This window comes from Eumetopias jubatus, unplaced genomic scaffold (genome assembly GCF_037043125.1).
Source record: "Eumetopias jubatus isolate StellerSeaLion01/CBP00866 unplaced genomic scaffold, mEumJub1_p1.0 scaffold_16, whole genome shotgun sequence".
Taxonomy (NCBI): Eukaryota; Metazoa; Chordata; class Mammalia; order Carnivora; family Otariidae; genus Eumetopias; species Eumetopias jubatus.
Genome location: NW_028274822.1, coordinates 71,076,523 through 71,096,838, shown reverse-complemented (window position 1 = coordinate 71,096,838; position 20,316 = coordinate 71,076,523). Strand labels below are relative to the sequence as shown.

The 20,316-nt window shown below is 48.1% G+C and overlaps 1 protein-coding gene across 7 annotated transcripts in view; it reads right to left on the bottom strand.

Annotated features, from left to right (window-relative positions):
- ASCC2 (activating signal cointegrator 1 complex subunit 2) overlaps positions 1-20,038 on the bottom strand; it is a 38,560-nt gene extending 18,522 nt beyond the window's left edge. For 2 of the 7 annotated variants that reach the window (XM_028124641.2, XM_028124642.2), the window contains exons 1-8: positions 19,949-20,038; positions 15,727-15,824; positions 10,401-10,559; positions 9,861-10,031; positions 8,186-8,315; positions 4,005-4,072; positions 2,831-2,941; positions 1,682-1,794 (exon numbers count right to left, since the gene is read on the bottom strand). In XM_028124641.2, the coding sequence (XP_027980442.1) occupies positions 1,682-1,794; positions 2,831-2,941; positions 4,005-4,072; positions 8,186-8,315; positions 9,861-10,031; positions 10,401-10,559; positions 15,727-15,807 (833 nt within the window). In that variant the 5' untranslated portion in view covers positions 15,808-15,824; positions 19,949-20,038. Of the gene's footprint in view, positions 1-1,681; positions 1,795-2,830; positions 2,942-4,004; positions 4,073-8,185; positions 8,316-9,860; positions 10,032-10,400; positions 10,560-12,761; positions 12,800-15,726; positions 15,825-19,948 lie in introns of those variants that run through there. The other 5 variants (XM_028124643.2, XM_028124644.2, XM_088019658.1 and 2 more) reach the window with 4 other exon arrangements.
- Between the last annotated feature and the right edge of the window lie 278 nt (positions 20,039-20,316).

Below are 20,316 nucleotides of genomic sequence, written 5' to 3'. Positions count from 1 at the left end.
TAACCTTCTCTACGTCTTTCCTCATCCTGGCAGGATCCTTCTATAACTCCTTTGGATAAAAGCTCCCAGTGGCTCTCTACTGCCTACAGAATAAAGGCCCCACTCCCTGCCAGCGAGGTCAGGGCTCCTCACAATCTGGCTCTTAACCAACCTCTCCAGAGCGTCTCTTGTTGTTAGCTGCTCCTTTTCCTGCTGCTCTGGGCCCTGCCTCATCCCACTCCACTCCCTGGCTCTCCTTGACACCCTCTGGGCCTTCCCACCTTCACTCTGCCTGCCCGGAATGCCCTTCCTGCCACTGTAATCCTTTTGTCTGGAAGGCTCCTGTCCATTCTCACTTAAGGGCCATCATGAAACCTCTTACTTCACCAGACAGAATTTTGCCTCCCTCCTCTGTGTTCCTGGAGTGCTTCATAACATGGCCACAGCAGCCGACCCCACATGTGAGCATATCTGCTTGTTTCCTTGAGTGTGCTCTGCCCTAGACCAGATGCTGAAGTCCTCAGACCACTTCTTATGATCCGTTACTCCTTTGTGCCTGCCCATGAGAGGGACTTTGAGACAACGGAACTGAACTAAAACTGCCCTATTCTTGGTTGGTGGGTTTTTTCCCTCCCTTACCTAGTTCTTAACCAAAAATGGGAACGCTTCTAAAATGCAGGTCCCAGGGCGCCTGGGTGGCTCAGTCGTTAAGCATCTGCCTTCGGCTCAGGTCATGACCCCAGGGTCCTGGGATTGAGCCCTGCATCGGGCTCCCTGCTCTATGGGAAGCCTGCTTCTCCCTCTCCCACTCCCCCTGCTTGTGTTCCCTCTCTCGCTGTGTCTCTGTCAAATAAATAAATAAATCTTAAAAAAAAAAAAAAGGAAATGCTTCTAAAATGCAGCTTCCAGGGCACCTGGGTGGCTCAGTCGTTAAGCATCTGCCTTCGGCTCAGATCATGATCCCAGGGTGCTGGGATCGAGTTCCACATGGGGCTCCTTGCTCAGCAGGGAGTCTGCTTCTCCCTCTCCCTCTGCTCCTTCCCCCCTGCTCATGCTTGCTCTTGCTCTCTCTCTCGAATGAATTTTTTTTTATTTTTATTTTTTTTTTAAAGATTTTATTTATTTATTTGAGAGAGAGAATGAGAGAGAGAGAGCACATCAGAGGGGATAGGGTCAGAGGGAGAAGCAGACTCCCTGACGAGCAGGGAGCCCGATGCGGGACTCGATCCCGGGACTCCAGGATCATGACCTGAGCCGAAGGCAGTCGCTTAACCAACTGAGCCACCCAGGCGCCCCTGAATTTTTTTTTTTAAAGATTTTATTTATTTGACAGAGAAAGACACAGCGAGAGAGGGAACACAAGCAGGGGGAGAGGGAGAGGAAGAAGCAGGCTTCCCGCTGAGCAGGGAGCCCGATGTGGGGCTCGATCCCAGGACCCTGGAATCATGACCTGGGCCGAAGGCAGACGCTTAACGACTGAGCCACCCAGGCACCCACTCTCAAATAAATTTAGAAAAAATCTTAAAAAGAAAAAAAAAAGATAAAATGCAGGTTCCACACAAGCAGGAGCCTTACCTGTCCTCCTCACTACTGTATCCCCAGGCTGAAAGAGCGCCCGGCACATTCTAAGTACCCATCAATATCTGCTGAATGAGGATGTCAACTAGAACCTCTACTTTAGCAGTCGGAATTACTGCTGTACCTGTAACAGAAGTCGTGTTTCTGGAAGGTTTGGCAAGCCAAGGGGAAGATATCCAGAAAGGCCCAGAGCGTAGTGCAGGTATCACAAAGGTAGAGAACAATGTCTTTTAATTCCTGTTGCCAAAAGAAAACACTGCATTATTCTCCTCCGCCCCCATACACAGCCCTGTGGAGGGTATGAGACAAGGTTGACAAAACCAGTGGGAGCCAACAGGCAGATGCCTTGTTGGGGGAAGAGATCACTGGAGGTCTGTGTGAAGCCTGGCTGGTCCATCTCTAGGAGCATGATCTGGACCAGTTACTCAATCTCCCTACCTCAGGTCTTGCTGCCATAGCTCTAATGGGCACTCACCCAATGATCTCTAGGGTTACTTCTAGTTCTAGGGTAATACAGTTCTCGCTCAAAGCTGAAGGAGAACCAACCCCTGAACCTAAAGACCATGACTATGGTCCTACACAGAAGGAATATCCCATTGAGGACAAGAATATCAAGTCCATACAGAATACGGAGTGCTTTCTTACACACGTTCTGGAGTCTCTTGACAACTCTAAAAAGTAGGCTGAGCAGCTGTTCAGATCTCTGTGGTACAGATTAGGAAACTGAGGTTCAGGCAGGTAAAACGACTTGTTCCCACAGAACTTGGTGTGCCTCTTTCTGAAACACCTGCTTAATGCCCGCTTTCCCGCAAGATTGCAAGTTCCAAGAGGGCAGCTGACGGCTGCCTCTTTCCTGCTCTGTCTCCAGTGCTCAGCATAAGGCCTGACACACATCTATGGTCCTTATTTACCTCTCTCACCGACTGTAAGTCCCATGTCTGCTTTTGCCCTGCTGCTTTACCCTGAAGGCTCAGCACACACTGGAGCCTCCTCAGTACAAATTTGCCGACCGAACACAGGGCTCAGTGAATAACACGAATGAGCTCATTGTGCTGAGCTACATGAAGACTGAACCCCCATCGTCTGAACTCTAGTGCCCTGTTCTTTCCACTGCCCCATAAAGGAAGCTCCCAGACAAAAATAAAAAGTCTGCTCTAAGCCTATGTGATGGGAATAGCTGCTTCTGGGGTTGGGGAAAACGGCCACGAGCAGGGGAAGAAGCTGTCGGGTCCTCTGCTAGCCAAGAAGAGGCTGGGCTGAAGGGCAACCTCACCAAGAGAGGCATGTCGCTGGGGGTCAACCGGCCCCTCTCCTCGAGTTTCTGGGGTGTGGCACTGGCCCCGTCCCCTTGCAAACCACAGTGCTGGAGGATATTGCTGAAAACCTGTGAAACACAAGAAGGGGTTCTCCCACATCCTGTCGAAACAGCAGCTAGGACCCCTGACCTGCAATCGGGGATGGGTGATCTGAAAGCTGCCTTGGAATCTTTCGAATATGTGCCTGTGTTCCCAAGAAACCAGCTGAGACGACAACAGGGCACGGGGTCAGAGTGGAAACTGTAAAATGGGGATGATGGGGGTTATTCTTCTTCTAGGATTGTGGTGAGGATTAAAAAGACAAAATGTAAAGGGGCACCTGGCTGGCTCAGTCGGAAGAGCGTGTGGCTCTTGATCTCGGGGTCGTTGAGTTTGAGCCCCATGATGGGTGTGGAGGTTACTTAAATAAAACTTAAAAAAAAAAAAAGACAAAATGTATGAAAAGCCCCCAGAAGCCTGTAGAAATTATCTGAATGAATATGCTGGGCAAGTGTATAGTAATGAATATTTAAGATATACATTCAACAACATATGTTTTGGATTCTATGGAGACGGCGATTTATGGAAATACATTGAAATCAAAGACAAATCAATAGTGAGAAGAAAACAGAGCCCATCGTAAAATCATGTAAGTCCTGAACTCATTGCACCATCTTTAAGTATGCTAGCACGAAATTACCCTAAATGTTATCGTGAATAGTAGAATCTCTTGGAGGTAGGATGATGTGTTAATTTTCCTCTTTCCATTTTTTATTTTTTGTTTATGTTTTCCAAATTTTCTGCAATGAACGTTATTATATTCTAAAACAGTTTCATAGAATTTTAAAGCTCTTATTTGAGAAACACCGGTCTCTTAAGAGGGGTGTCCTTAGAGGCTTATGGCTGTTGGCAAACAGCACACAATTTAGGCTCTTTTTGTATGAGTGCTAGACAGCCCTTAGATTTCAGTTCTGTTCAAGTGGGGAAAAGGGCGAATTTGAAAGGGTGTACTGAGGGGCAGGACACAGAGACTGTCTGGAGATGGGGCTGGCGAGGGGTGGGGAGTAAACATTTCTCGGGGCTCTTCCAAGAAAGTCCAGGGACATACTATCAGGTTGGGGAGGGGATCTGGGCAGGCCTGAGAGCTGGTACCTGAAGGATGGTGGGCATGGTTTCATCCAGGTCATTATAGTAACTTGGCTGCTGGGTAAAGATGTTTCCTGAAAAGAGAAGAGAAAGGTAGGAATTGGGAAAAGAGGGTGGGGGAGGGAAGGACACATTACAAATGGTTGCCAGCATGTTCTGTGACCTTTCTCCCCTTTCCGAAGCCTGTCTGCACCAGAGCAGTCCTGGCCCCAGGCCCTGCTGGCACAGACTTTGGCCCAGCCTAGAAACTTCCCCAGCATGAGGGAGGACTTTACTCAGTACAATTTAACCTTTTAAGCACCTCTGCCTAGAGAATTACATAAAAGGCCTGCCCTGGAAGCATCTGGGTGGCTCAGTCGGTTAAGTGTCTGTCTTCGGCTCAGGTCATGATCCCAGGGTCCTTGGATCAAGCCCCATATTGGGCTCCCTGCTCAGTAGAGAGTCTGCTTCTCCCTCTGCTTCTGCCCCTACTCGTGTTCGCTCTCTTTCTCAAATTAAAAAAAAAAAAAAAAAAAAAAAGGCCTGCCTGGTCAAACCAGCTCACCCTGATGTCCCCAAGGAGTGATCATACTTGGGCACTGTGCCTTGTATGACAGCATTGGCTTTGGAAGTGGGAGTTAGTCATCCAGGAAAATCAGGAGATACGATCTCTTTGCTCAAGAAACCTGGATGCTACAATCCAGGATTCTTGCCAGGCCACGCCTCTAATAATGTAAGGAGACTCTAGGGAGAAATTTGTCTGGAAATTCTCTTATCCTCTGCTTTGAATATGCTAGCCATATTAATCCATCCTCCTCCAAGGGGAGAGGCCTGGGAGGGACCCAGAGACAGGTTTACCACACATTTGCAGTTGTTCCTATAAAACAAAGCTCCTTTCCGAATGTTTACTACCTCCAAGCAATGCTGCTGCTATGAGTCAGTAGGTTAGAGCATATGTTAACTGGAACAGAAACCAAGTGTTCCAGCTGCCCAAATGGTGAAGGAGGAAGGGAAAATCATAGTTAGCCAGGAGACATGATGATGTGAAATACCAACACCCTTAAGAAGAGGCCAGGGTTCTTCAGCCCACTACGATCCTAACGTCTAAGGGTGGCTGACTGTCAGACTCTGCTGAATTGCAGGTGTCCTTTGCCTTTGGGCAGGTCTGTCCTTGGTTTCCTTAATGAAAACCAAGGGGAGCCCTTGTCCCATCCCAGAAGATTTGAAAATCAATGAAATCAAAGACCAAATGGGACAGAAAGCAAGTGAGAAAGCAAGTCACTATGTAGCTGGACTTTCCGTAAACACTTTCTTGGATGCCACTTTGTTCCCTGACTCCAGAAAGTGGAGTTTTCCCAGCACGAGCTTGCTCAGTGCATCCCACCTCCAGATGGGTGCTGATCCCTCAACCTGTGAAGGTACTCCCTGGCCATCTGTGCCCGCCTCCTACTCTTGACAGCAAGGAGGGACTGAGCTGTCTCCCAACCAACCTCTGTTCCTTCTCACAAAACTCCCAACTGATGGTTATCCTCAAGGTCAAGTCTGAACTCCTGACCACAGCACAGAGGGCCATGTGAGATCTGGCCCGGATAGCATCTCCAGCCACCCTCTCCCCATTTCCTGGGCTGCATTCCTCTCCTGTACCTCTTCAACCTCAGAGAACAAACCCTGCCCCTCCCTCTGCCTGGAGTGACCTCCCAGAGCTAAGTCCACCATAAGGCAGGTGTCACCTTCTCCAGGCAGTGCCTCCTGACTCAGGCATCAGGAGCCGGTCTCCCCCCAGTACCATACAGCAGACCCCACTGTGCCATAACCACCTGGCCCTGGGGTAGGGCACTCTTTCATAATCCTTCTAGTGCTTATGCCTGAGTAACAGGGATGTTTTACAAGCATCAGAACAGATAACATTTCACAACTGACCCTTTCCTCTCCTTTATCTGATCCAGTGAAGGTGAAGATCTGACTTTCGATCTCTTAAAGAAACAATTAAGAAGGAAGGCACAACAGCAGCATCCTTCTCAGACTAAAGCAGTCAGAGACCCAGGGGGAAGGGAAGGGATTGCCAAAGAGATCAGTGCAGTCCTCGATGGGGCCAAGGCCTGACGTACTCCTGCTTTCACAAAGCGGCTCTAAGAGTCTAACTGAAAGGCCCTGCTTTCAAAATTACACTTACTGATTCGGAATACCAATCTTGAGGTTAAAAAAACAGTAAGGTGTGTTTGTGCAGGAAGGTTGAGGCGGGTGGGAGGGTGCCAGGTAAGGACTAGGCTTCTGCCCGAAGGACAATCGGCCAGTCCCCTTGTTCCCTCCCTCTCTCCCTTGTCAACACTCTTACTACAGCTGATCTGCTTTGCTCAAGAGCTTCTGTGGTAGAGACAGAGGAGGCTGCCCCCGCCCTGCCCAAAAGGCCCCTTTCCTGCACCCGACACAAGTCTTCTCTAGAATTGTTGACTTCTCCCTCGAGCTGACCTCCCTAAGCCTTGCTTTATTCTGCCTCTAGGATGTCCTCTTCAGCTCAATCAGGTTCTTACCTTCAAACCCACACTGAAGCACTGGCCTCCTTGTCAGTCTCCTGTCACCACCCTTCCCACCAGCACGCTGCCAAATTAACTTTGACACCCCAGACAGCTCCTCCTTGCAGCTCCCATGGCCTCATGTAAGAGCTCACAATCACCAGGCGCTTGTAATGAGCCAGACACCGTGTTAAGCCTCACAGCCATCCTATAAGGTAGGTATAGCATTAGTCTTCCCATTCTACAGATATGAAAACTGAGGCTAGAGCGGCTGACTTGGACAAAGTGACACAGCCAGGAATAGGGCTGCGGTGTGAATTGAGCAAAGCCTGCCTTCTGAGCCACCAAGTGATACTGCTCCCCAAGTGCTAATGGTTGGCACGGAGCCCTCCCTGATCTGGCCCCAGCATCCCTTTCCCCATCTCCTGCTGCTGCCCTCCTAGAATGCTCCACTCTAAGCAAACTGGCCTAATAACTGTTTCTCTAACTGATCGTGCTTGGTTTTGCTCACTCACCCCATGCCCTCGGTCTACAGTAATACTATGAAGAGTCTTTCTCTGGGAAAGAAAAAGAAATGAACTGATGATCAGGGAATAATTAGATTTGAATGAGAAACCAGATGCCGTTCCAATGAAAAGGCTGGATGTGAAATTTCATATACGTTATGCTCTGACATGTTTTTCAAAAACACACAGAGAAAAGACTGGAAGGAAATAATGACCAAATGGTTGCCTCTGGGTGCAGGAATTTGGTAATTGCTCTCCTGCTTCTTTACACTTCATATTCTCTCCAAACTTTCTAAATTAACTTATATTACCTTTTTTATTAGGAGGAAGGAAGGAAACCATTTCAAGGGACAACTTAGCTTTGTAATTGGCCATTTGGGAAGACTATGTCCTATAATCTCAGGGTGAGGAGGGCTGACAGTGGTGTCCTGTCTCTGTGTCCGGCCCAATGCTGGGGCGTTGTTCCCTCTGCAGCATCCCAACCAAGCTTCAGTCTCTGATCCAACCCTCCAGCCCACTGCCTCCTGATGGGATTCAACTGCTGAAGTCATTCCTTTCTTGATGCAAAACAGTCCTCACTGAACTCGGTCTCCAACTGTTCTCAGCAACAATGCAAACCATGAGACTTCTGAGGCAGCCCCATTATCCCTGAAGCAGGGAGTGACAAAGAGGAAGAGCTCGAGAGTCAGGCCTATGTGACATCAATCCCAGCTTGTCCACTTATTAGTCATGGGCTCTCAGGCAAGTCCCTTACATTTTAACCTTAGTTTCCTTGTCTGTAAATAGGGATGATTACAGAGTCACATTCCAGGGCTGCCGTGAGGATCAATTTAAGATCACATACAAGGAGCTCGGCAGAGTGCTGGGCCCCCAGTGAGCGCTCACCTAAAGGTTAGCAATCACTGTTGTTCCTACTCTCACTGCCAAAGCAAACCTCCCCACTCCTTCAACTGTTTGACATGTGGCCTAATACTAAGATCCTTGAGGGACGGTGGGGTAAAGTGTTGTCTCTACTCCCCCAGGGCCACCTAGTTGCGTCTTTCGGAGTTGACAGGCATATATCTGCGAAGTCACGTCCAAGCCCCATCCGCCACTGCAGTTCTGAATCCCCCTGCACTCATCTAGGTGCTCTAGTTTGGCATATGGGGGCCAGCTCTGTGCAGCCCTCCAGGCCCTGTGCCCTACGTACCTATCATCTTCTGGAGCAAAGGCGAGTTGCCTTTTCCAAACAGCACGCAGAGGTCCAGGATCTTTGGGATGTCAAACAGGAAGTTATTGTAGAGGATTTCTCCAAATGCAGAGGGGGAAATGAAGTGATCCTAAGGAACGGTGCAGAGAAAGAGGATGAGAGACTTTCCGAAAGCATACTCTTGGTAAAGTAATAGCAAACTCACAAGGAACAACGGGGGACTGGCTAATAAGTGGAGGTCCATCCACACTGTGGACATGTCTGAGCCTCATATATTGACCTGGAGCAATAGCTATTCTTCATTTTAATGTAAAAAGAAGCAAACATATGCTATTGAATAGTCGGTTGGGCATTCATTCTAAAATACTTGTCGGTTAGGGTGCCTGGCTGGCTCAGGCAGCAGAGCATGAAACTCTTGATCCTGGGGTCTTGAGTTCAAGCCCCACATTGGGCATGGAGCCTACTTAAAAAAAATAAAATAAAAATATTTATGGGTAAATTACTGTGATGTTTGGAATTGCTTTAAAATACTCCAGGAAAGGGGTGCCTGGGTGGCTCAGTCGTTAAGCGTCTGCCTATCCCAGGGTCCTGGGATCGAGCCCCACATCAGGCTCCCTGCTCCGTGGGAAGCCTGCTTCTCCTTCTCCCACTCCCTCTGCTTCTCTTCCCTCTCTCGCTGTCTCTCTCTCTGTCAAATAAATAAATACAATCCTTAAAATAAAATAAAGTAAAATAAAATAAAATAAAATAAAAGGGATACCTGGGTGGCTCAGTCAGTTAAGTGTCCAACTTTTGATTTTGGCTCAGGTCATGATCTCAGGGTTGTGAGATTGAGCCCCGTGTTGGGCTCTGTACTGGGTGTGGCGCCTGCTTAAGATTCTCGCTTTCCCTCTCCCTCTGCCCTCCCCCCTGCCGCCCATGTACTCGCTCACACGCTCGCGCTGGCTCTCTTTCCCTCAAAAAAAAAAAAAAAGATACTCTGGGGGAAAAAAATACTCTAGGGGAAAAAAACTCGGGAAGAAAGAAAATAAGATTGGCAAAATATTGATAATTGTTGAAGCTGGGTGATAGGTACATGGGATTCATTATGCTTTTGCATATATTTGAAAATTTCCATACTACAAAAGTTAAAAAAAAAAAGCAAGATCCTATTGTAAAAATAAATATGCACTCACACACACAAATATACTGAAAGGAAAAGAACTCCCTGAAGGAACATGCACCATAATGGTGGTTATTTTTGGGGAAAGGGATTTTGTGGTGACTTTCACTATCTACAAAATATTTCTGTAATGTTTGAGTTGTTTAGAGATAGCCTTATTTTTAAAACCAGAGGGAGAAAAGTAAAGGTTTTTAAAAAGCACATAAAAGTTCCTTTAACAAATCAGAATCAATGTTTTCACCCTCTGACGCATGAAAAAAGGCACAGTCACGCGTCAACTGGCAAAGGGCCCTCAGCTCCCACTGATGAAAACACTGGATGTAATGCAGACCCATTGAATTCACAGATAAGGGGGGGTGGCCACAGATTTCTTCCCCAAAGGTGGGAATGAAGGCAGAGGGGAGACAAAGAGGAAACGCAGTACTTCCAGAGTCTTCCTTCCCAGGGGCGGGAGACTCTGGCACAGAGGTGCTGGGTGTCGGGTCATGCCCTGTTGTGGGATCAGGGGCTTACTTTGGATTCCTTGTGAGTGGACATGCGGAGGAATGTGAGGAAAACACTTCGATGGAGGCGCTTCTGCATGTCAACAACCTCAGGGGCCGGGGCCACCCACTCATCGAACTTTCGGGGTACATAGCGCAGATAGGAGTCCAGGCACTTCTGCAGGGTTTCATCGAAGATAACCTATGCCAGACAACAGATCAGAGCGAGTATTTGTCACTGAGGCCCAAGGGCTTGTGGGTGGACTGCGCAGGGGTTCACGGCCTACCAGCCCTGGCCTGAGGCAAACACTCCAACCCCAAGGGACTAAAGAGGTATGAATGAGCTGAGGGCTAAACACAAGTTTCTAAAAATGACACGTTGGAAGGCGTTGTGTAAACATCATTAAGATTGTGATAAAAGACAGAGCAATCCAAACCACAATTTGCTGTTAAGGATCCAGTGTAAGAAGTAGGAAAAAAAGCATCTCCTAGGGGGAGAAAAACAACAACAGCAACCAACCAACGGCATGTCATGTGCTTTGTCTTAGTGTTAATTTTGATAGAATGTTACCTGGCACCAGAATTTATCGTGAGGCAAGGCCAGGAGCCAGTCGAGGTCATTGGCTACGAAGGTGGCGCGTTCCAGGTACTCCTCCACTAGGGCGGGAATGTTGTCTTTAGGGGGCGGTTTGTATAACACAAAATACCGGTCTGCCTTCTGCTCGGGGTGCTACGGATCCAAAAACCACGTGTTAACGTGGCAGAGGTTAGTCAGCGAGGGCCCATTTGCCAACCCACAGCAATGACAACACTTGGCTGTTCCAACCGGTGACCCTCCAAGGAATTTTTAAGCATAAAGAACCAAGTGTCTCTAACAAAGGGGGCTTGGTTGCATCCAGGGAACACTAGGCAGGCATTAAAAAATATGTGTTTTGGAGGATATTTAATGACATGGGGAAAGGTCAAGGGAAGAGAAAGCAGGACACAAACCTATTTAATATATAATCAGTTTGGGGATCTTTAAAGAAGTATATATTTTTAACCCAGGTTAAAAAAAAAAAAAAAAAAAAAAAACAACGGCCGGGGCTGGGGCGTGGGGAATGCAGTAATGCAGTTAACATACCAAAGCTAATAGTGGTTATCTTTGGAGGGGGGAATTATGACTCGAATGTATTCTCCAATTTAAAAAACATATACATGTATTACTTTTTAAGTTATTTTGTAATTATACAAGGGAGACATGCACATCTTTTCTTTCAAAACTTACAACCCTGCAGAGAAGGTGAGTCTTCTGGGACCACACTCCCAGTCCCCACATCCTTCCAGGAGTGACCACTCACCATTAGGTGAGTGTCCTTGCAGACCTTCTCTAGGCTTTTACGGGCAAATATACCCATAGAAGGTATTTTAGATCTCTTTTCATCTTTCTTATATAAATAGTACCATACTGTATGTATCATGCTATATCCTTAGAATCAGGGGAAAAAACCTTGGTAACTTTTTGCTTTTAAAGAAAAGATGCTAATCAAGTAATTGCAGGTCTCAGCTTAGAATCACAAGTTCTCTCTCCCAACCCTTACCTTGCCATGAACAAACCTTACTTTGTTCACCATAAAGACGAGATGATGAGCTCAGTTTTCTCCTCTGACTACATAAGGGCTGCTTTCTCCGGGGGAAGTGGTAATAGGAGGAAGGCCGGGCAACGTATCAGCAGTTATCAACCATAATCCACCCACTTCCAGGTCTGTCAGTCCAGCGGGACAGGAAAATCATGACTGATTGGTTGGTTTCCTCAAGAACCCGCTAGGCCTCCCTACTGCCTGATGCAAGTTTTCAAACTGTGGAGTCTTTGGGTCCCACAAGGATTCCTCGGGGGCCCCTATCAGGTGGGTCTTCAGGACCCCTCCCATTGAAATCAGAATTTATACAGTGGGCTTCCAGGGACAAACTTTTTGAAAAAGGGAATCCTGCTGACTGAAACAAGTTCAAAACTACTCTCTAGGACCTAATTTCGTCTCCCTGGTTTCCACGCTGCTCCCCTTGTCTTTCCGTTGACACCTCATCTCTTAGGTCACTTCTTAGGCAGGGCTACTCATCGCCTCCTACTCCTCTGACAGAGAGACAGACAGACAGACAGACAGACACACACACACACACACACACACACACATCCTGAGATTGGCCATCCTTGCATTCCTACAAACATTTACTGGCGCACTGTTGTGTGGTGAGGCACATGGAGAAAACATCTGCATGCTCACAGAGCCTATGCTCCGGAGGGGGAGATGCACATCTAAGCCAGTAAGTGAGCACAAAACAGAGAAAGTGACAGCGTAAACCTGGCAGAGGGACTGTGGGAGGGCCAAAGGTGATTATCTGCACCTGGAGGACAAGGGACAACTTCCTGGGGCAAGCAGCATCTAAGCTGGGCCTTGGAAATGAGATGGATTTTTTGATGGAAGAAATGGTATATTATGGAGGCATAAAAATGCGCCATGAAAAAAAAGGGCCCAGATTGCATGGGTGGTGGGAAATAGATATGGAGGGAGAGAACACTGGAATGGTGATAATAAAGGCCACCACTTAACTAGACCTGCCCTATGCCGGCTGCTGAGTAGGTATGTCCCACAGCCTATTTTTCATCTATAACTATTTAAAAGGGAGATACTATTCTCCCCATTTTACAGAGGAGGAAACAAAGAATCAGTAAGGTTCAGGAATTTTGCTAAGGTCACAGGGCTAAGGAGGCAACTGAGGCAGGACTTGAACCAAAGCTTACACTGCAGACTGCTGAATGACCTCCAGTACCCACGTGCTATCCTGGTCTCGCTGCTTAGCCTTCTGATCCCAGCTCTGACCTCACCTACTCCAGGAAGTCTCCCCAACTCCCACCCCTGACCATGGTAGGTGTTCACCTGGGCTCCCCCAATACCTGCACTCTGTGCTTCCCCAACCACAGCACCTGTTGAACTGCATCAAAAGTACTTTCCAGATCAGTGGCTGCTGCACATGGGGAGAGAAGAAAGGATGGGTCACAGAAGGGCACAAGGGAAACTTTCTGGGAGTGGTAGAAATGTTCATTATCTTGATTATGATGAGTTTCCTAGGTGTATACTAATGTCAACACCAACCAAGTTGTATACTTTCAATATGTGCAGTTTATTGTCTTTCAATCATGCCCCAATAAAGTTATATGAAAAGGAAGGGCATGCCTTCTTTGTTTCCCCTACTAGCCTGTAGGTCTCTGGAAGCAGTCTGGGGCTTGCTCACCACAGCATTCCCAGTCCCTAGAACATGTCTGGCATCGAGCAGACTCTCCGTATACATTTGCTGGCTGGACAAAGCATGAATGCGGGTCATGAAGGACCAGATCCCACTAAGTTCTTTGAAGGACCTTGAATGCCAAACTCAAGAGTGGGGACTTTATTCTGTAGGTGACAGGAGCCGTGGGAGATTTCAGGGCAGAGACTAGCAGGCCCCAGCTGTATCTTCCACCCTTCGAGCTTGGCTCAGGTCCCACTTGCTCTGTGAAGCTTTCTGGACATTCTCTGCCCATCAAACTTCTGTTCTGCTGATCTCACTAAAAACCCATTTTGCCCTGTTCCCTACATGTTCCACTTACATGAGTCTTGTCTTCCTCAACAGCCCATTCACTCACTGTGGCTCAAGACTTTATTTCTTTTGGATTTTCAATAGCACCAAGTGTGTGCTGTGTGCACAGTAGCTACTCGATAAACATTAGCTCCACCTATCACCCTGCAAAGGTAGCGTGGTGGCTGTCCCTTGGCTAGAGATCTCCTTGCCCTAAGTTGGGACTAAAGAGACAAATATACAGTGGGTACAAGTCTCTTCAACAAGACCACTCCTTCATCAGGCAGCTGTCTCCCTCAGCTCCTCCCTCTTCCCACCCTATTCCCCATTTGAACCTTCTGCCACTGTCACTGTTGTCATCATCATCACCATCACTGAGTGCTTACAATGTTCTAGTTACGTGGCTAAGTATGTGTGAGATTTAACCCAAAGCTTGTGCTCCTTAACTCAATGATACTGCTTCTACCCCAAGTGACTGGTGGTTGGTGTAGGAGTCGGGCTCTCCAGACTCCAGGACGGTATACTTGGGTCCTCCTGCCAGGTTCATCCTTCTCCCATTGCTCTGCATGGCTAGTGTTTATTCCCCCTTCAATACCCAGTTCAGGACCCCCCTCCTTCTTAGGAAGCCTTCCCTAGCTGCACATGCCCTCCCACCAGCCCCAAGACCTCCCTGCCCCACCCACTCCTTCAGTCTGATCAGTGGCCTGGGTTCTGCATTCATGTAGCCGTTTCTAAGACAACCCTGATCACACTGTGGAGGAGCTACTGGTCTGCTTTTCTCTTAGTCCATAGACCCCACAAGGGCAGGAACCCTGTCTTTTTTCTCTGTAGCTCCAGGGTCTGGCACAAGGCCTGGCTGGAGTCCTTGACTCATTTACTGAATGTTTCCTGAAAGAAATGCACCTGGCACTGGGAAACCATAATGAAGGGAAGGGACAGGTTCCCGTTCTCATGGAGCCCACAGCCTAGCAACCCAGGTATTAAGTACATGGGGAAGGACTGAGGTGGAAAATCAGAGTCAACTACTTAAGGATCCGTCTCCCCCAGCCCAACAGAACCTTCTGTGTTAATGGAACTGTTCTATATCTGTGCTGGCAAAATACTGTAGGCACTCACCGCATGGGCTGTTTTAATTTAAATTAACTAAAATTAAATTTAAAAATGCAGTTCCTCAAACTATCCACATTTCAAGTGTGCCAAATCCCTATTTGTGGTGAATGACTACTGCACTGGGTGGCTACCATGTTGAGCAGAACAGATCCAGATTTTCTGATAAATATCTTTCTCACATAAAAAGGTTATAAAAAAGAAATGGCAGGCTTTATAGCAGAAAGGTTAAGGGTATGAGATCCAGGGTCAGTCTACCTGGCTTCCTATCCTGGCTCCCTTAATTTCCTAGTTCTGTGACCTTGAACTTTCAGTTTCCTCATCTGTAAAATGGGAACAATCAAATACCTACTCACGGGGCTTAAACAAGATAATCCAGGTAAAGTGTTTAGAAAGATTTGGCCCAGAGCAAGTGCCCTATAAATGTTAGTCCTATTATCAGAGAGGAGTTAGGAAGTAATAAGAAGCCATCCAGAAAGCAGGAAATCCAACACCAAGCTCTTGTTTCCCACGACTTTACTCAAGCCCCCCTAGAAAATATTTCCTCCCACCTTGCTCAAGTAAGCTCATATTCTTGGGAAAATGGTAAGTGGGTGTGGGGACTGCAGTCCCCACCTCTGTCTCCTTCAGCCTGGCACCTCTCCGCAGCCCTAATCTCACTCTGCAGCCGGTAATCGGCACGCTCACAGCCTCCTTATCTTTCAGTCTCCCAAGCCCTGCAGAGCTGGTATGTGGCAGGTGGCGCTTCTTAGCCCATTGTGATAAAAGGCAGCCTGACCGCTGAAACTGGTGTTCCTCCTGAAGTGTGGATAGCAGGGGAGATGGCTCCGAAAAAAGGCCTACCTGAAACCTGAACGCTTTCTGCAGGGTCAAATCCCCAAACCTGCCTTTGGGCCGGATCTTTTTCTAGGCCAGCTCAGGTTGAGTCCCAACCGCCATCAGACTCTGATTCAAAATGAAATGCTTTGGAGGCAAGGTACGGGGTGGCAACATGGAAAATACTACTCAAATTCAAGCTGCTGCTCAGAAAGGAAACTTCTGCACTGGGCCTGGAAGGACCTAGTAGTGTCCCAGCTACTGAATTACTGACTGTGGCCCTCGGGTCATTCTCGGAACAGATAAAGGAGGAATTTGCTTTTTGCTTCTGAAATTGCAAGAATGATAATATCAGGCTGAACGGCCTCAAGGTACCGGCTCACCAGCGCTGGTGAAGTCCTCAGTTTTCCTGTCTTCAGGTCCGTGTGGGTGATCTGGAGTTGGTCCAAGGGCAGAGCTGGCATTGTGCTGCGTGACCCTCCTGAAAGGAATATGGATGGGAAGAAGAGAGCAGACACATAGGCTCCTGGTGGCAGGGGCCGGCCCTGGAACTGATTCCAGAGCCAGGAGAGAAGCTTCACCCTCTGGCCTCAGGAGGCTCCTGACTTGAGCGTCAAAGGCCTGGTGCCTGCACCTACTAATCCAGACAGAGGTGACTTTTCTGCCTAAAGCAAGAGCTCTCAACTGAGGAAGACACTCGCCAGGTGACTCCTGAAACATTCCCACTCTTTTTGTGAAGTACTGGCTAAAAGGACTTAGATGATCTTTATCAGGGCTCCAGCTCTATGCCCTCCTCGGCGTGGGAACTCTCTGAAGACAGTGCCTGGGCTCTCCTCTTGCTATCTTTTCTGTGACCAGCACAGGCCTGGTACAGAGATGGCCTCATCAACACTTTTATAATTCTAAGCAGATCTGCAGTCTTTTCAGGGATGGAGGAATGGGCCTTTCCTCACTTGTAGAGGGTTTTAAGATTTTACAACCTTCCTAGGCTCCAGGGAAGAAGGATGTGGATGAACAGAAGGACCAGAGAGGATGAGAGAATTCACAGAAACCCGCCAGTGTGAGCTCTTTTCTGCAGAGGCCCAAGCCTGCCTCTGAGTCAGTGAGTGGCAGACGCCATATCTCTTGTCTTCCCATCCAATGTTCTTTCCATGATTCTACTTGGCCTGCCCCACAGAGGGGACACGCATATTGGCTGGATCACAGAATGGAAGTGAAGTAGGACCCTTAGAAGACATGCCATACAAGCCCAGCATGGTCTCAATGACAACACAAAGACATATTGAGGCTGGGATGAGGAAACCATCCGTCACCTTCTGAGAACCTCACAGATAAGCTGAGGGGCACGGTCAGCCATGAGTTATGGGATGTCCCATATCTCAGATATCAGGCCAGGCCCTGGAGTTATTAAGACAAGAGTGATAATGCAGGGTCTCTGCCCCACAGGAGCTTACGGCCCAATAATTACAACGATAATGGCAGCAGCAGGAACATGCTTATCATGTGCTGATGCTTTCCCTAGGGCTTTTCTCAGCATTAACTAGCTTTGCATATATTAATGCTCAGGACAACTCTAAAGTTAGGTCATTTTTATCTCCATTTTATCAGTGAGGAAGTAGAGACTCAGAGAAGATAAGAAACTTGCCCTAGGACTCAGTTAGTAGTTGGTGAAGCTGGCCGGCTCTTAACCATTGGCTGTACTGAGTCTAGTGTACTTGAGCTTGCAGGGGGTATTGCTGTCAAGAAAGCATTTCTGGGGAGCCTAAATGATCAGGAGAGCCTGAATAGAGTCCTGATAGTGGAGATTAGCCAGGAAGGAGGGTGCTCCAGGCAGAGGAAAGGTAAGAGTAGGAGCAAAGGTAGGGAGATAGGAAGCAGCTTGGTACACAAGGAACCTTAGTTCATGGGCTGTTTTTTTTTTTTTTTTTTTTAAGATTTATTTATTTGACAGAGAGAGAGTAGGCAGAGCACAAGTAGGCAGAGTGGCAGGCAGAGGGAAAGGGAGAAGCAGGCTCTCTGCTGAGCAGGGAGCTGGATGTGGGGCTTGATCCCAGGACCCCAGGATCATGACCTGAGCCAAAGGCAACTGCTTAACCGACTGCTTAACCACCCAGGTGCCCCAGTTCATGGGCTGTTTTAAAGACTGTGAAGATATCCATTCTAGAGGATGTAAAAGAGACAGGACCACTCTCTCTAGTCCTCAAGGCCTGTTCCAGGTCTGGGATCTCCATGGGTCAGACATGTGGTCCTGCACACATGAGGTGGCCTCAAAAAAAATCGTAAGGTGTGAAGTAATGAAAGGCGCTTGGCTGAGTTTTCACCTTTCAGCTTTCCAAAACTTAGATAATATACACATGTTGCACAGACGTTACTTCTGTTACTTTTGTACTAGCCTCTCACAAGGGCTATTACGCTCAGATGTCCAAAGAGGGGCTCTGATTTGCTCAAAGCAGATACATTAGTAACCAAGTTGAAACTGAAGCCCAGCCCTTCTGCCTTGGCACCTGGATCTTTTGTGCTGAACAGACTAAAAATACTTCTTTCCTAACCCCCCAGGGATGCTGGGAGGGCAGCTGAAAACACCAGGGGTCTGCTCGCCAGTCCAGAAGTCTAAATGACTCACAGGCCCAGTTCTTTCCATGTTTATCTGCCAAAGATGGTTTGTGGGATTGTCCAATGTAGGGAGCTAGGTTGGGGAAAGAGCCATAGTAGGTAGTGGCTCTTCATCCTTTAACTTCTAGGCCCTGGAGGCCAGGCCTAAACAGGTAGAGACAGCACCTGATTTCAGAAGAAATCCACTCCTACAAGCCAGTGCCTGTAAAGGCAGTTCAGACTCAGGCTGGTGTGGTGGTTAAAAGCTTTATTGTTCTGTAGCCTAGATTCATATCCCGGCTCCAACTTTTCCTACCCATGTTTGAGACCTGGAGACCATTCCTTAAACTCTCTAAGCCTTGATTTCCTCATCTGTAAAACTGAGATGTGAGAAGTAATCAATGCTAAGTGTTCAACACAGTAGTTGGCACGTAATAAACACTCAATAAAGTTTACTTGTGATTACAAGTCCCAACCATAGGCACAACACTTTGGACTTCCTCATTTACTCAGAAAAGGCTGACTGAATACGTTCTGGGTCCTGGGCATGTAAATGACTATCATTCAGGGTGATCAGAGCCGTAACAGGAAATTTTCAAAACAAGCACAAGAGAGAAAGGGAGGATGTCTCCAAGAAGGTGACCCATAACCTGGTTGTTGAAGGATAGGGGGAAAGGATGGGGAGGAAGGGCATTCCAAGCAAAGAGCAAGTGTGAACACAGGCTCAGAACCAGTGGCTTTGAAAGAAGAGGGAGACATTTGGTATGGCTGAAAACACAAGGTCAGGTAGGGGATGATGGAAGTTGAGAGAGGAGGTTAGATAGGAAAGGTGAAGACATTTTAAAAAGAGCCTCCAACGTGACGCTGAAGATTTTGGCCTTTCATCTAAAGGCAGTGAGGAGTCATTTAAGTAGAAAAGAGATATAATCGGAAAGAAAAGACAATAACCCGGTGGCAGAGAGACTGCCTATGAACCACTGGAGAGCAAAGACCATGTTAGTAATTTCATTCAGCCATTCAAAAAGCTTTTGAGCACGTACTATGTGCCAGGCACTGAAGCCTGAAGAATACCAAAGTGGGCAAATAACAGATTTGGTCCTGCCCTTCACAGAGCTTACAATCTTTATGCAAAAGACAGATATGAACCAAATAGCCATACAAACTAATAAAATACCACGATGTATGCTATGTAAATCAGGCACATGGGGCTGTGACAGCATTTAACAGAGAACAGACATGAGGGAGGGAGCATGTCAAGGAAGATCCGAGTTTTCATCTAAAGTATGGGTAGAAATTAACTAGGCGAAGATGAGACTCTAAGTTCGAAAAGGAAAAGGACATTGATTGTGATGAAATCTGTGCCCACCACTGCATCCTTCATGCCAAGCAGGGCAGGAGAAGTCCAAACTTAAAAAAGGGCTTTCTTTAGAAGGTGAGCTTGGTGCAAGCACTAATTACAGTAAGACCTGGGAGCGTCCCCAGGGCAAATGCTGCCTCAGTTTCTCTGTCATCACCCTTCTGGCCTCAATTCAATATTACTTTCCTCAAAGGCCTTCCCAGACTGCCCAACCTAAAGTATTCACTCCGCAGTTACTGCCGTATCTTTAATTATCTTGTGCCTTTATTTGTCGTTGACTGTCTCCTCCCACTGGACTGTATGCTCCATGAGGAAGGATGCTTATCTGTCCTGCTGTTTGTATCCCCAGTGCCTGGATCTGTGGCTGACACGTAGGAAGCGATGGACATACATTTGTTGAACGAATGAATGAACTCCAAGGAAACTGAAATCCGGAGTGAGGGCAGGAGGACTGTGACTCATCACTCTGGGGCTGAGCCTCGAACCCGAGACTCCCGGCTCTAGCGGCCTGGCCTCAGGGGCGACCCACGGCCCCTCCGGCAGCATCAGTCTCGGCCCCGCCAGGCAGATGGGGAGGCTCGTGGCCGCCTGAGGCATGGCCGCGGCTCGTCCCAGGCCCGATGCCCCCATTCGGCAGGGCCCAGCCACGCACTCACCTCGGCGGCTCCACTACCGGCGCTGTGCCGCCGCCACGGCCACCGCTGCCGCCGCCGGTCCACGGTGACAGCTCCCAATGAGCCGGCACTTCCGGGGTCAAACGGCGATTCCGCAGGCGCAGACAGGAAGCCTCGGCGGGCCCCGCCCCCAGTGCCAACTGCCGCCGGGAAAACGGGCCAGTGGCCACGCCCCCAGGCTTAAGACTCCGCCCCCAAATGGAACAGGCCGGACTATAACCACGCCCCCTTCCCCCCTCCTGTCTTCCAGAGATTCCACCTCTTGGAAAATCCAAGTATTGTTCCTGGTCTTTCAGGATCTCAGGCTTCCATCTCCTTCCTAACTTTCTCAGTCATCGTTTTACACATTT